The 14,093-nt window shown below is 45.4% G+C and overlaps 1 protein-coding gene across 3 annotated transcripts in view; it reads right to left on the minus strand.

The window, feature by feature from the left end:
• Window positions 1–11,058, minus strand: part of A1CF (APOBEC1 complementation factor) — a 30,381-nt gene extending 19,323 nt beyond the window's left edge. For 2 of the 3 annotated variants that reach the window (XM_040605808.1, XM_040605807.1), the window contains exons 1-4: window positions 10,951–11,058; window positions 4,387–4,530; window positions 442–576; window positions 124–254 (exon numbers count right to left, since the gene is read on the minus strand). In XM_040605808.1, coding sequence (XP_040461742.1) covers window positions 124–254; window positions 442–576; window positions 4,387–4,485 — 365 coding nt within the window. In that variant the 5' untranslated portion in view covers window positions 4,486–4,530; window positions 10,951–11,058. The remainder of the gene's footprint in view (window positions 1–123; window positions 255–441; window positions 577–4,386; window positions 4,531–10,950) is intronic. The other variant, XM_040605809.1, reaches the window with a different exon arrangement.
• Between the last annotated feature and the right edge of the window lie 3,035 nt (window positions 11,059–14,093).

Consider the following 14,093-nt stretch of genomic DNA (forward strand, 5'->3'; position numbering starts at 1 on the left):
AAAGTTTATCTAGTGTATCTAAATATCCTTCCCCTGAGCTGCAAATAAAAATATGCTTTACATAAAAAAAACAGATTAATATATATCATTTAAAGTTGATGTGAAGATGTTTGCCACACTCACCTAATTTCATAATTATTGAGTTGTTTTATTGCATTCTTCGCCTCCTGTTTATTTGAGAAGGTCACAAAGGCATAGCCCCTGTTGTTGCCATTAAAGTCCATCATCATTCTCATTTCGTAGATTTTGCCAATCTACAAATAGGGAGAAAAAGTTTTGTCAGCAAGAGGGAGGTACTTAGATAAGACTGGGTGCTTCCTTGACTATATCATGTCAGACCTCCTCCAGTAGTCTGGGCCAAATCATCTCCAGTTCAGTCTTGACATGCAGCTTTCATCACCACTAACCTCTGTAATACAACCACCCACCATAAAGTCTTACTTTTTCACACAGTGGTATAAGTTCATCTTCAAAGAGGTCTCGGGGCAGCTTCCCAACAAAGATCTCACACCCCCTCTCCGGCGGAGGGCCATCCCAGCCAGGTGGTGGTCCTCCATATTTCCTCTGCCCATTTTCCTGCCGTGGAGGAAAGTAAAAAAATGGTTTAGATACAGATTTTTAATGTGGATGTAACCAACCCTTTCTCAAGGAATGATGCTTTAGACATGCTCTGTTACCAGTGGGCTGGAGGCAGACACCCTCATTCCCTTCAAGGAGCAACTCTTTACAGGCTCATCAGAGATAACATAGTGTGCATTGGCTGCCCCACTGCCAGATCTGTACTGAAAGGCTTTGCTAACCCAATTAGTATGCTGGTGAAGTGCTGGTGAAGTACTGGAGAAGGGTCTGGTTTGTATTAGCTGAGTTTTGTAAGGAGCATACACCTGGTCTACAGCTGAATCTGCAACTGAACTGCTACTTCAGATGTCCAAGATGGAGACAATCCAATACCTCCTTGGAAAACTTAGGTCTTCTTGGCTATGGGAGCTGAATCTCTGTGGATGGTGTGTTAGTTGTGGACTGCGTAATATAACACTTAAGACTTTATAAATTGTCATGATTGTTCATCCAATCATAAACATTCATAAGCAGTGACATTGCTTTTTATTTTAGTAACTGATGGAGAGCTTCCTGCTCTACAGACCAAAGGAAAAATATGGGAAGGATCATGTCTCAAAGCAGACGGACTTTCAAAATCAGAAGGCATTTGGACCTCAGAAAGTGCTAATATAGGGAGACAACTGAGGATGAAGGTAGAAATTTGGAGACATCCGGACAGAGTGGTGAGGTGAGGGAAGCCCAAGTCATCATTGGCAGTAGGTGATGCTGGAGCTGCTCAACGCCCTTGAAAAAAGAAGTTTGTGTCAGCAGTTGGGCTTAGAGAAGAGGTAGTGATACTTGGCGCAGGGTGTGGTAAGGACCTGGGCCTGGAGAAATGGTGCATCCCAACACCCACCCCTTCCTGCACCCAGGAGCTGTGAGACCCTTTCTACAGCTGTGCCCCTAGCCCTCAATAACAGTCCAAGGTGTGAAGACCGCCAATATTTTCTCTTTTTGCTATGTTTTTGCTAGGTGAGTGTGTCTCTGTTCTCCTCTCCTATTTTTAATCAACTTTCCTGTAGTTCTCGTTTTCCTTCTTTCCTTAATTCTCATCCTTTCCTTTCTTTCTTTCTTTCTTTCTCTTTCTTTCTTTCTTTTTCTTTCTTTTTCTTTCTTTTTCTTTCTTTCTTTCTTTTTCTTTCTTTTTCTTTCTTTTTCTTTCTTTCTTTTTCTTTCTTTCTTTTCCTTCCTTCGTTCCCTCCTTCCTTCCTTCCACCTCCTTCCCTCTTCTCCTTCTCCTGTCCTGTAGCAATATCCTGCTCCCAGAGGAACTGGAATTCTGGTCATTCTTCTATTTTTGGATCCCTGATCATTTCTGTAGTCATTTCCCACTCTGGGATTATTCCAGGCAAGTGAATGCCTGTACAACTAGCTGAAGAGGAAGGCCTAAAGCACATAAGCAAACAGGGATCCTTGCAGGAAAATAAGAATATAGCACAAGCTCTTTCAGTTTTCCTAAGCCTGTAACAGGTCCTGAATTATCTATGCTCATTCCTGTTTTGCACATGTTTTCAGCATAGTGATGGAGTCACAGAGACATTTGAATTTATGAATGAATTTTTACAGCAGATCTAACAGGAAGACCATGATGTTTCAGGCTATTTTTCTGCTCCCAGTTTGGCTGAACAGAGCATGTTGCTGGCATGGGATTTTTCTGTCTCTCAAGCCATTAGTTAGGTGAAGACAAAAAGCGATGGTTGTGTTTTGTGTTGTTGCAGTGATCTGCAATCTTCACTGGCGTGTCAGCTGAAGGAATGCTGAGCTCATCAGTAATGGTCTGAAAACGGCCAAGGGAGTCTTACTGTCCCACTTTAAGCCAAGTGAGAGACAATCACAGAATCATTTAGGTTGGAAAAGACCTTTGAGATCATCAAGTCCAACCATTAACCCAGCTCTGCCAAGGCCATCACTAAACAATGTCCCTGAGCACCACATCTACCCATTATTTAAACACCTCCAGGGATGGTGATTCCACCACCTCCCTGGGCAGCATGGTCCAATGCTTCACCACCCTTCCAGTGAAGAAAGTTTTCCTAATATCCAATCTAAACCTCCCCCGGCACAACTTGAGACCATTTCCTTTCATCCTGTCTCTTGTTACCTGGGAGAAGAGACTGACCACACCTGCCTACAGCCCCTTTCAACAAGGTCCCCCCTGAGCCCCCTCCTCTCCAGGCTAAAAAGCCCCAGTTCCCTCAGCTGCTCCTCATCAGACTTGTGCTCCAGACCCTTCACCAGCTTTGCTGCCCTTCTCTGGACACGCTCCAGGACCTCTGTGTCCTTCTCGAAGTGAGGGGCCCAAACCTGAGCACAGGATTCGAAGTGCAGCCTCACCAGTGCTGAGTACAGGGGGACAGTCCCTGCCCTGGTCCTGCTGGACACACTGTTTCAGACACCAGCCAGGATGCTCTTGGCCTTCTTGGCTACCTAAGCACACAATCAAACTATTCTTGTTTTTTTATTTTGTCAGTGTCTGTGTGAGCTGATATGCAAGGAGGTACAGCAAGAAATAAAGTCTTCCCTCAGTCTGCAGTGGCTTGCTTTGTGGCTTGAAGGCAGCATCTCAACAAACTCATCTGGACAAAGTGTCTGGAGGGAAGGAGGACTTCATCATTCACTTCACAAAGATGAGTGATCCTGATGTGCACGGTGGAAGAAGTTGTTTGGCTGGACAAAGAGGTAGGTTGGAAGAAAAGCCCAAAGAGACATGGGAAAGGAATTTAGGAGAGGGGGAAAAAAGTAAGCTTGGAATGGAAAAGGTAGGGAGATAGAAGGTGTTGCGGGGCGTGTGGGAGCCGAGGGTTGAAATCTGTAGTTTAGGAATAAGCTATAGCCAGATGTGGTAATAGAAAACACTTAGGACCAGGATAAAGAAAGCCACAGTAAATATAAGGGAGAGAAGCTATTTATCTTCTGGGTCAGGTACAGCAGGAAACCCCCGCAAGGGCAACAAACGCAGCTGCTGGCCTGGTCCTGGGGCACACAGATTAAGTGCTATAGGAAAATGCTTTCCCAGGAGTCTCAGTTTTTGCTTTGGGCTGTTGTGCCCTCTAGTGCTGCACAAAGCAAGGCAAAGTTCAAGGCAGCCACCTGCCTCAATTACAGTGCTTTCAGTTACTTCTTCCAGGATGCAAGGTCAGCCTTGTTAGTGTTCAATGGTTTTGAAAAATTAGCTTGTTTTGGTCATGCTAACTTAGAAAGACTTCTTCGGACAGCATTTGAAGGACATGCCCAGTCTCCACCTGCCCAAACAGAGGAAGCTTTGCCCTTGGAGACCTTGCTCCTAAACTGGGAGCAAATTTTTGGTGTTTGAGCAGGTGAGGCACCTGCCTCACATGCACTTGCATGTGTGCAAGGACCTGTACAAAAGGCAGATCTGGTGATGACATGTTGGACTTCCTATAGCCAAATCTGGACCTATGCTCTTCTGAAACTTTGTTTGGTCGGTTTTCTTTGCTATACTAACAACCACCACAGTCATGGCTTTCAGGCAGCAATCCCAAACTTTCCCAACATTTATCAGCGCTCAAGGTTTTTTTTCTACCTTTGCCATACTTTGGCATAGGGCAAATAATTTCTGGATAAATAATATCCTGCTATATAAGAGACAGCATCTATTACATGTAGTTATATGCAGCATATATGTTAGAGAAAAGCAGAGAGGAGAAGAAGAATGAGCAAGGAGTGCTTCATGCGTACAGATTCGCTGCTCAAGCCCCCAGTGCAATACATCGCCTCAGGATGAAGCCAGACACTGCACAAAAGGACGTGACCATGAGTTCCTACCTGGATCAAATTATATCCCGTTCGCTGAATTAATGCACGGAGGGCGGCTTCTTTCTGTATGCCGGTCAATCCATCCCCGGATTTGTGATTTGATTCCATTGTGAGTGATTATCAGCAAAAAAGCAGGTTAATTAAGGGTGCTCACTGCAATCAAATTTAAGATAAATTAAATAAATTAATATGGCTAGGAGGAGAAAGTCCACCCTCCTGAGAAAGTTAACAGGATTGTTCTTCCTAAATCAGTTATTTTGAAATAAAACCAAACCAAAACACCACAGACTGTGGAAAAAACAAAAGTATCCCCCTCATTGCATGAAAATAAATAGCATATAAACCCACAGTCAGATTTTGGACAGTACTCCAGTGAGATGCAGAGGGATATTGTAACGTATTGGTGCACATGTCTTAGGTGGGATACACATTGCCTAATCCTGCACTGAAGACATGATGATGAGTCCTTCATGCCATTCCATTCCATTCATGCTGGGAAGATAACCTTGTACAAGCCATGACTATAGCACTTTATGAGAAACAATGCCTAGGTCCAGATTTGGCCAATTTTTAAAAATCAAGAACATGGGAGAACTTATTTAGGTTCAGGACTAGAACAACCTTTGGTCAGATGTTTTGATTCAGAGCTGGTATTTTATTTAACAATATCTAATTAAAGATTTTTTTAAAGTATTGTTTTTGGGTTGAAAACACCATAAAGCTGAAATCTGAATTGGGCTACACACTGGCAAATGGATATTTATAAGATGGACTTGCTACGTATAATTTCCAGCTGTCCTGTTTTTCCTGTGTGCAGAGCTTTGAGCTTGTGCAAAAACCATTTGACAGAGCCAGGCACAGAAACAGGGCATGCAGGTGTGATGTTGAGCTTGAGGACTCGTGATGATGGGTTGATGCTGAACACCAGCAAGAGCAAACCAATTGCCTCCTTGGGTCCTCATAGGCAGGATATGTGCTGTTGGCTGGTAGGACCAAGAACTTCATATTAGAAATCACTAAATTGTGTAACCCAAAATGATTGTTACAGCCTTAAATTGCTTTCAGTTGTACAAAGGTGGAGGCAATGAAAGGTGATGATAACTCCCAGACTTTCTTGGAAAGAAACAGTGCCAAAAGGGGCCAGGGTGGGTATAATGGGGCTGAGGGGGACAGGGGTCCCATGGCAGAGGGGTGGGGAAGGGCATGGGATGGTGGTGGGGATGCTGAGTAGGGGAGAAGGGAAATCTGGAGGAGCAGAGGTGGGGTGACAGAAACATGCAAGAAGGATGGATTGGTGTGGCTACACCCTGAGCTAATTCCAAATTTTGGGGAGAGGACCCTAAACAATTCCCCTGTACCGCAGGTCTCTTGGCACATGAGGACTGCAAGTAAAGAAATGCAGATAAAGAAGTGCAACCTATCCAGCTACAGCAGACTTTCTGAGTATGATATGATGCTCTGGAAATAGCTGACTGTTTAGCACCAAAACCTTTTATTAGCACTTGTCATTTTGGGGGTTTATTGATGGAAGAGCTAAGGTTTGAGGCTGGCCATTCTGTCTGTGGACATTACTTGCTCTGTGCTCCTACATCTTTGTATCCTGGAAGACATAAACAGGTGCTTCTAATTTAAATAGATGGATTACTCTCAGTGCCAAAAACGGGGCATGAGCCCAGGTGTTTGGAGGATCTCAGCTTTGTGTCACTCAGGCTCTCCCACACTGAGCTCCAGAGACCACAGTTTACATACTTGAGAATAGAGACATCCCTGTAATGCCGCATTTTGCAGCTATTTATTGTTGAGGTTTGTGAGACTTTTCTGATTTTGACAGTTGTTTGTTTTTTCTCCTGAGCTCCCTGGTTCTCCAGGGTTTTAATTACTACCAACATACAGGGGCTGGGAGATGGACTGTCCAATATGATAGCTCTCTTCTGTCTCTTAATTCCAAAATTAATGTTTTCTGCCCAATTATTGTTTTGTTTTGCCCTTGCTAGAGGGTGGCAGCAAATCCTTATTGATGCTTGTGGTTCCTGTGCTCACCGACTCTTCCGGAGCTGGGGTTCAGCACGGCATGGGGCAGGATTAGCACACTACTTTGCAAATATGAGGTGGATGCTTAACAAGGAAAAAACAGTCATTCAAAAAACCCAATTAAAATCCAAATTGGTTTTGCATCCTCACCTTCCTGGGCAGAGACAGCCTATACACACCCTATAAAGGAAAGCTCTGCTGTACTGCAAATTTGGCCCCTTGTATTTTGCTATTGCTGCATCCTGGTTTCATCAGGGGTTTGAGCAATCAAATTGGAATACCTAGCACAAATCTGCACAGTGCTCCATGAGTCTCTGTTAGCCCTTATATCTGGACTTGAGCCCATCCTTATGTGCCTGAAGGCTGGGGCAAGTGTGGGTACAAAAAGGGATGGCTGTACTATGCAGATATCTCTAATATTCACTGCCTTGGATTTTGTAATTTTTTTTCTTCTCTATCAGGTATCTCAGTGCTGCAGTGACCTGCTTCCCAACAGGGAGACTGCCCTGGGTGTTGGAGCACAGAGACAGGCAACAGGCTGCCTGCAGCCAGCAGACACGTCGTCCTGTGCCAGCAGCGTCTCCTCTCCATGCCGGGAAAGCAGCTGGACTGCAGCCAGACAAACCTCTGCAGATTTCCATAGTGACTGAGGTTTCCAGTCTGTCCCCAGCCACAACCTAGACAGATGAGTAGTGTAAGAACCTTATTTTATACTCCCCCTGCCCCAAGTAGTACTATTTCATTCTGTACCTCTCTGCCGCCTGGGTGTCTCAGTGACTGCTGCTTGGAATGCATTTGCACACAAAGCTTTAAATGCCATATGTCTCTGTACCTCTTAGCCAGGGAGGAGTAATTTCCAGTAACATCTCGCTCCAGGTGATGGTTTCACACTGAGCAGCAAGCACAAGCTGCAGGGCTGGGGCTGGATGGGAATAGAACATCTCCCTGGCTGAGATGCATTTACAGCAGGAGCAATATCCCTCTTTGGCTTCTGCCTTATTAGATAAGGCAAGCTCTTCTGTGCTCTTCTTGTGAAGAATTCTGCAAATTTTTTAGGCTCTAGACCAGTATGTCTAGGTATTGGTGTACTCCACGATATGCTCAAGCAATCCGCTAGGAATAAGGGATCAAGAGCATTCAGAGCTACGCAAGGTATTAATCACAGGGCACTACAAAATCTGGCACTGGGAACTTCCATAAGCTTTTTGAAAATGCCAGAAAAATTGGTTGCTGTGCTCTTGGAGTGTGTTAATGATGATCTGGCCTTAATCTGCACCCAGCACTTCCACACTACCACCTTCAAAGAAAGCTCAGCCAGCCCCAAGGGAACAGCCCTCCCCCATGTGAGCAGAAGAGAATCCCCATTCCCAGGGATGCCCTGACATGCCTGGAGCATGGCCCTCAGCAGTCTGCTGCAGCAGTGGTGTTGGTCCTGCTGGAAGCAAGTTCCAGCTGGAGACCCCCACCCAGGGTACCTCCAGCCTGAGTTACTCCACAAGTCTCCACTCCTGATTCAGGAGGAGCATTGGAGGCCAGGGCTGGACAATGCTGCACACTTGAGGCTTGGATGCACAGGTGGGTGACCCAATGCACCACCTGGGTCTAGTTTTGTAGCACCACCCTTAGAAACTAGGTTCCTCCTACTAATTACCAGCCCAAAGTCATTCACAGCTAATTTATAAGCCTTGTTGCTAGAGAGCTTTCCTCCATCAGTCGGGTTTCCCTGGGATGAAAACAGAAATCATACCTCTCTTTTTAAAGAGGTATAAATCACAACACAACAAATCCTAAAAACAGTAAAACAAGCTTTCTAGCCCTCAATTTTCCAAGTACGTCTTCTCTACTCACTTCTCCCCTACCTTCCTTGGCCTGAGGACTTCTATACACCTTTCTGGACAGAATACTTCCCACCCCTGCTACCCAGGAGTCCATATCCATCAGTGCATCCAGACTATTTCCAGGATAAGATTCAAGGTAGGATGTTTTGTTTCTCAAAACCGGTGGGATTTCACCACTTTCCTCTCATTCCAGGCATCAGTCTCAGTCCTTGTAGCAGTGCCTGTGTGCTGGGCTATATTATTTTATCATTAAGTGTAGGGGAGGAGAGCTGCTGTCACAGGACCTGGCAAATCTTGATTACTTTCTCTCTTTCTTTGTTGCCTGGGCCATTAGTCAATTAGCAAATCCACCCTCACAGGGGGAAAACTCCCCTTCCATCGCTGCTGTTTGAAAGTGTGAATGACTACAGCAAATTAAGGCAGCATTTTTAGTATTAAAAAAAAAGAAACAACCACACTTAATAGAAATAATTGTTCTGGATTTTAATCCTTTTTAGGGTTTTGACCCTCAGATGACTTGCTGTTAATAATGACCTTTAGGCTAAAAAGAAAAAGCAGAGGGGGAGTTGCATTTTATGCAGATACTTATAGTGAAATTAGGACTTTCAGAGGTGCAAACTGCCCAGGTACATTTCCTATTTTATCCTTATCTTTGATCAATTTTTAAATAATACTACGAAGTTATCATGGTCACAGAATCAAGAACCTTGCACCATTAGAAAAGGTAGGTACTGCTTTTATCTTAAATAAGAGCATTTCTTCATTTGATCTTCCTCTCTCCATTGAATACTCTCATTTATTTTTGGTTTCTATTAAAGCTCTAAACCGTCAAGGCAAGAAAAGGTACTTTTATGCCTAGCAAACCCCATATCAACAAGCAACAAACTTCTTGTAAGACTGCTTAACCTCTCCATAACTACTTCTACATGTGGTTTCCTTGCCAGCTACTGCAGGCAGATCTTATGGTTTTGCTCCATCCAGCCAAGAGCAAGATGAATCCAGATGCTTTTAACCAAAACACATGGATTTTACTTTGCTTTTGGGTTAACTGCTTGGAAAAGGGAGAATTGGTTTCCTTATTCAAGGGATGTCTACTGTGCTGGGATTTTGTTGAGAGAAGGAAAGGTGGTATTTGTGGCCAGACCCTGTTCTTTTCCCCCACTGCTTTTGCACCCTAAGCCTGCCCCTTTCCAGCCCTTTAGGGGAAACCTGGTTACTGTTTCCATGAATGAGATAACGAAACCATGTTTATCCTGCACGGATCAATACACCTTCACGTTTGAATGTGTTGAGCCACTTGGACATATTTAATGAGGCTGTTTTGCACCGGTAGCCCCCCAGTGCAACCGCTCCTTCAGAAGAATAACAGCTTTTGAAAAGGCTGGATAAGTATACTCACTCTCTAGCCTTACTAACCCAAATAGGCGGTTACTAGAGAAATTCTTATCTTTCAGTTACCAGCTTGCTTTTCAAGATTTTGGGGGTTTTTTTCTCCCTCCAGGCTCCAAGCAATGTATATTAGTCTCTCTCTCACACACACACAAAGCATTCTTCATATTCTTCCTAAAAACAGACACTTGAAGCTTTGTGAGCTGCCACCAGCTCTTTGCTGGGGTGGGACACACTGCAGGACAGAGTCCGATTGAGCAACGCAGCATGAGGTTTTAGTCACTTTGCTTTCCAGGACATAGGGTGTTTTTCCAGCTCAGGTAGTCCCACAAAAAGTAGGAACTCATAGGCATTTGCAGGAAAGTGGGATAAATCTGAAGTAATGGAAAAGCGCTGCACATTTTGTAGCACATGAGCCTTGGGAAAATATTTCATGTATAAAGCATCAAATTTTTTGCTCAGCCTCTTTTGCTCGGGAAGTGGCTCCCCTCTTTGAAATACCTTTCCTCTCACATGTGACTTTTGCAGCTGTGTTACTAAATGCACACAACACGCCCCCAAAAGCCCTTTCTTCAGGGGCACCTGATGCTGAGCCCAGCCTCCTTCCCCCTGTTCTTTTGCAGCATCATGTGCCAGATGCTTTGAAGCCAACCTTCCTCCCATGCCCGCTCCCACCTGAGCCTCCTATTTCACCCAGAGAAAATAGCTTAAGGGAAGCATTATGTCTTGGGCAGAAAGCCTGCTAGTTTGAAGAGATTAGGGGAAATTGAGACTTTTTTTAGGAGCAGCAATTGCCTTGGATATGGAGACCAACCTTTTGCAAAGAGAAGGAGGAATAAGAAGGTGGCTGGAAAGGTCTCTAATGATTAGCCCTAGAAAGTTGTGCTTTAACAAATTGAGACTGAATTATCACAGGGAAAAGCCCTCCTCCTCCCTCCACCTTGTCTGTCTTCACTTTTCTGGCAACCACCGGCAATCAGTGGTGGGAAAGCAGTAGAAAAGGCTTCTTGCCACTGCACAGAAACTATGCTGAGGCCCCCTAGGAGCCCTTCTCTCCTCACTTTGCTCTTCAAAAAACCAAGACAAGCGGAGCAGTGCTGTGCCTGTGCATGGGTCCAGCCGCAAGGTGTTCCCAGCCCCGCCGATGTCAGGCAGAACCCGAGGCATGAACCTGATGGTAGGGCACGGGGGGGGGGGGGGGGGGGGGGAAGGCATGTGATGGAGCTGCTCCTTCCCCATCCCGGCCAAAACCCCATTTTGCAGGGGACCTTGTCCCCGCACCCCAAACCTCGGGGTAGGATGAGTGGGCACATACCTGAGCAATTTTGGAGATCACCGCCTGGGAAAAAGGTCTCCTTGATTATGGAGAGTTTGCGACGTGTCACTCCGGTTATTCCCTAATCATCATATCAAACTCCAAAGGTTCAGCAGCCCCGGGGCTAGTTTACAGTCCCTGTGGGTTAAACGTTAACTTGCTCTATCTCCCGGCTCCCTGCAGGCCTTTGACCAGATAGCTGGGTCACCACCACTCCAACGGCACCTACTCAGGCCCATTTTTTTGTAAATAAATGCAGAGGACTGAAGTCAGATTGCAGTTTAAGGGCTGACCCTGCACTACCATTTTGATGTCAGTGCATTTGCTCTGCGCAGAAGGCAAAGCCTTTCCCAGCTGATCCACCCCTGTTGATGCTGCTGCCCCCAGCAGAGATGCTGGTAGAAGGGACACAGCTTTGTGCCAGTCTTGGCTTCAACAGGAGCTTTGGTTTGCTGCAGGGAGATGGCAGGAGTGAGAAATCCCTCTTGCAGCCAGCCTAAGTCCACGTAGCCTGAAAACTGTGGGTTTGCAGGAATTGCTATGAAAACATTAACTGAGCAAAGACTAAATTTACTTGCAGTGATGAAAACCAATGCAAGTTTTGGGAAGGGTTTGTTGCACCTAAGAAAGGCTGCAAATAAGTTCAGCAGCCAGGAATCTCTGCAATGGGTGACTTCCAGGTGTGGCAACCCCTGAGCATCCAGATATTGTAGTCCTCAGGGTATCACACCGTGTCTGTTGATGCAACAGCCGAATTGATTGTTTGTCTCTGCTAAAATCCTTCTGGACACTACCAGTAATGAAATGGGTACCGCGGTGGTTTGGCAGGGTAATTTCTCATATGATGTTCAAGTTTAGTATCCCAGCATAAGGATCCATCCCTGCAATTGCATCCTGCTGTGTCTCTCAGCTCAATGCTGAATCATGACCATACTACAGCCTGCAGGTTTGCCAATCCTAAAGCTGACCCCCACTAGCAGCCTTCACCTACACTGATGCTGAACTGCATTTAAGGCAGTCTCAGGCTTCATTTTCAGGCATGTTGAATGAAATGTTTACCATTAGGTGTTGCTGACACTTCAGGTTTGGAAGTGTGCCATACCGGTGTTTGCTCAGCTTTAGAAGCATTAGATACTCCTGCGCGGTGGCTAGATAACGGGGGCCTTGCTCCCTCAGTGTGAGCAGCATCTCACACTCCTCGCTCAGCTCAACCGCTGCCTCACCAAGGCGCTGCGGCGTTCACTCATTTCTCGGCCAAAACCTGTGATTGCTCATGAGGGAGTGTCTGCCCTCCAGCATCCACCTTTCTGCTGAATTGAGAGGTTTAAATGCAGATTTTGGAACATATTTAAAAAACAAACAAACAAACAAACCCCAGCTACGACTGCCTACCTCTGAGCACAGCACCCAAAGAGAATTTAGGGTCTGTTGCTTCTCCTGAACGTCTGGTTAGAGCTTGGGAGTGCCAGGCAGATATAACATTGGATTTTTTCCCTATCAAAGGGATTTTTTTCTCTCTTTAGTGTGCCATCCTATCTCATCTGTCATAAAGAATTGACAATATTTGATCATTGGTGACATTAGATTTCAGACTGAACACCAGCATCCCACCAATCACCTTAGACTCCACACAGAAATGATGTGAAATAATTCAGCAATCAGATAAATGCTGCTGCCCTGAAATTGTAAGAGTGGGAGGAGAAAATTGGCTCCAAAAAGTGAAGTGTCTTGCATCTTCATGTGATCATTGCTAAAAGGGAATAATGAAAAAGTGGAAATTAGAGCAACATGAGATGTTACCTGAGTGCCAGTAACAGAGCAATCTGGTGATAATGTGAGCAAGACTGGGAAGTCTTGCTGCGGAGGAAAAGCCATTTGCTCCTTCAATCAAATGCAGGTGGCCAGTGGGGTTAGATGTGTAAATAGAAGTTTGGGATAGAAAGCCAGTCTCCAAGCTCGATTCTGAGGTAGAAACTAGCTATGCTTCCACTGGATTGACCCATGGGCATGAGGGAAGCATGACAACACACATGGGCATGGGGGACCCACAGAAAACCATTCAGATGCCAAAGGAGTTGGCATCTGTTGGGTTGTGCAGGAATGGCAGCTGTGATGCTTTTCTTCTCTGTCTTCCACTCTGCGGGGCAGATTTTGCTCAGAAAAGTGATCAAAAGAGGAGAAGTGATCTGTGTTTATGTTTCCTTGAAAGCTCTTGAGAGGCATAGTCAAGAAGCCCCAAGAGCAGTAAGACATAATTGTTTCCTTTTCTATAATCACACCAGCAGTGGGTTGCTTGTTCAAGGTTGCCCTTAGCTTGCCAGGTGGGATTAGGGAAAAACACTTCCAGCTCAAGTAAAATGATACTTGAGAGCACGTCACCGCTTCACGTTGATTACTTACTGCCACAAAAAACCTACAGTGGGCCCAATCCTCTGGCTTCCCCTGGAAGTGCTACAAGAAATTTCCCAGGATGCCCAGTGAAGCGTTAATGGCAAATCTCCATCTCGCTTATGAAAAGTCCTGTTGGCTGTGGACAGGGATCAGTAGCTGCCCATTAGCATAGTAACAAAGCTATTAAAAACACCTTTGATTTCAGAAGGAGCAGGGGGCCCTGCCCAGGATCTCTTGGGGGGGAGGGGGTGTCATTTCTCAGTCTCCGCTCACTCAGGTTTTGAAGTAGGGAGGATTTTAATTTAACATTGAGCTGTCCTTGAGCATTGCTGGGGAGGCTAAGGGGAGAGGGGGTGGGAACTCAGGAGGACGTGGTTTTGGAAACCACCAATGCTAGGGGCATTGTCCACATCCATTAGAAATGGCTTAACATGCCACAGTGGGCAGATGTTTTTAGGCTCTATGTTGGCCCAAAGTCATGTGAGTTTCAGTGGGTTACTTGTCTTGGGCAGCTTATATAGTACACAAAGAGACTGCAAGAAGGACAAACCAGCTTAAAAAGTATAAAACAGGTGTTTAATGGTCAATACACATACTGATTAGCTGAGACTTGGGAGCTTCTAGGTCAGGCAGTAGGGTGTTCACCACCTGCAGCTGGATACCTGAGGGGAGTCTGCTGGCTGGTCACTGGCCAGATGGGGAAGGTTTACCTCCACCTCATATACCTATGATATAAAATCTGCCTTGTCGAG

The sequence above is a fragment of the Falco naumanni genome, chromosome 9, assembly GCF_017639655.2.
Source record: "Falco naumanni isolate bFalNau1 chromosome 9, bFalNau1.pat, whole genome shotgun sequence".
Taxonomy (NCBI): Eukaryota; Metazoa; Chordata; class Aves; order Falconiformes; family Falconidae; genus Falco; species Falco naumanni.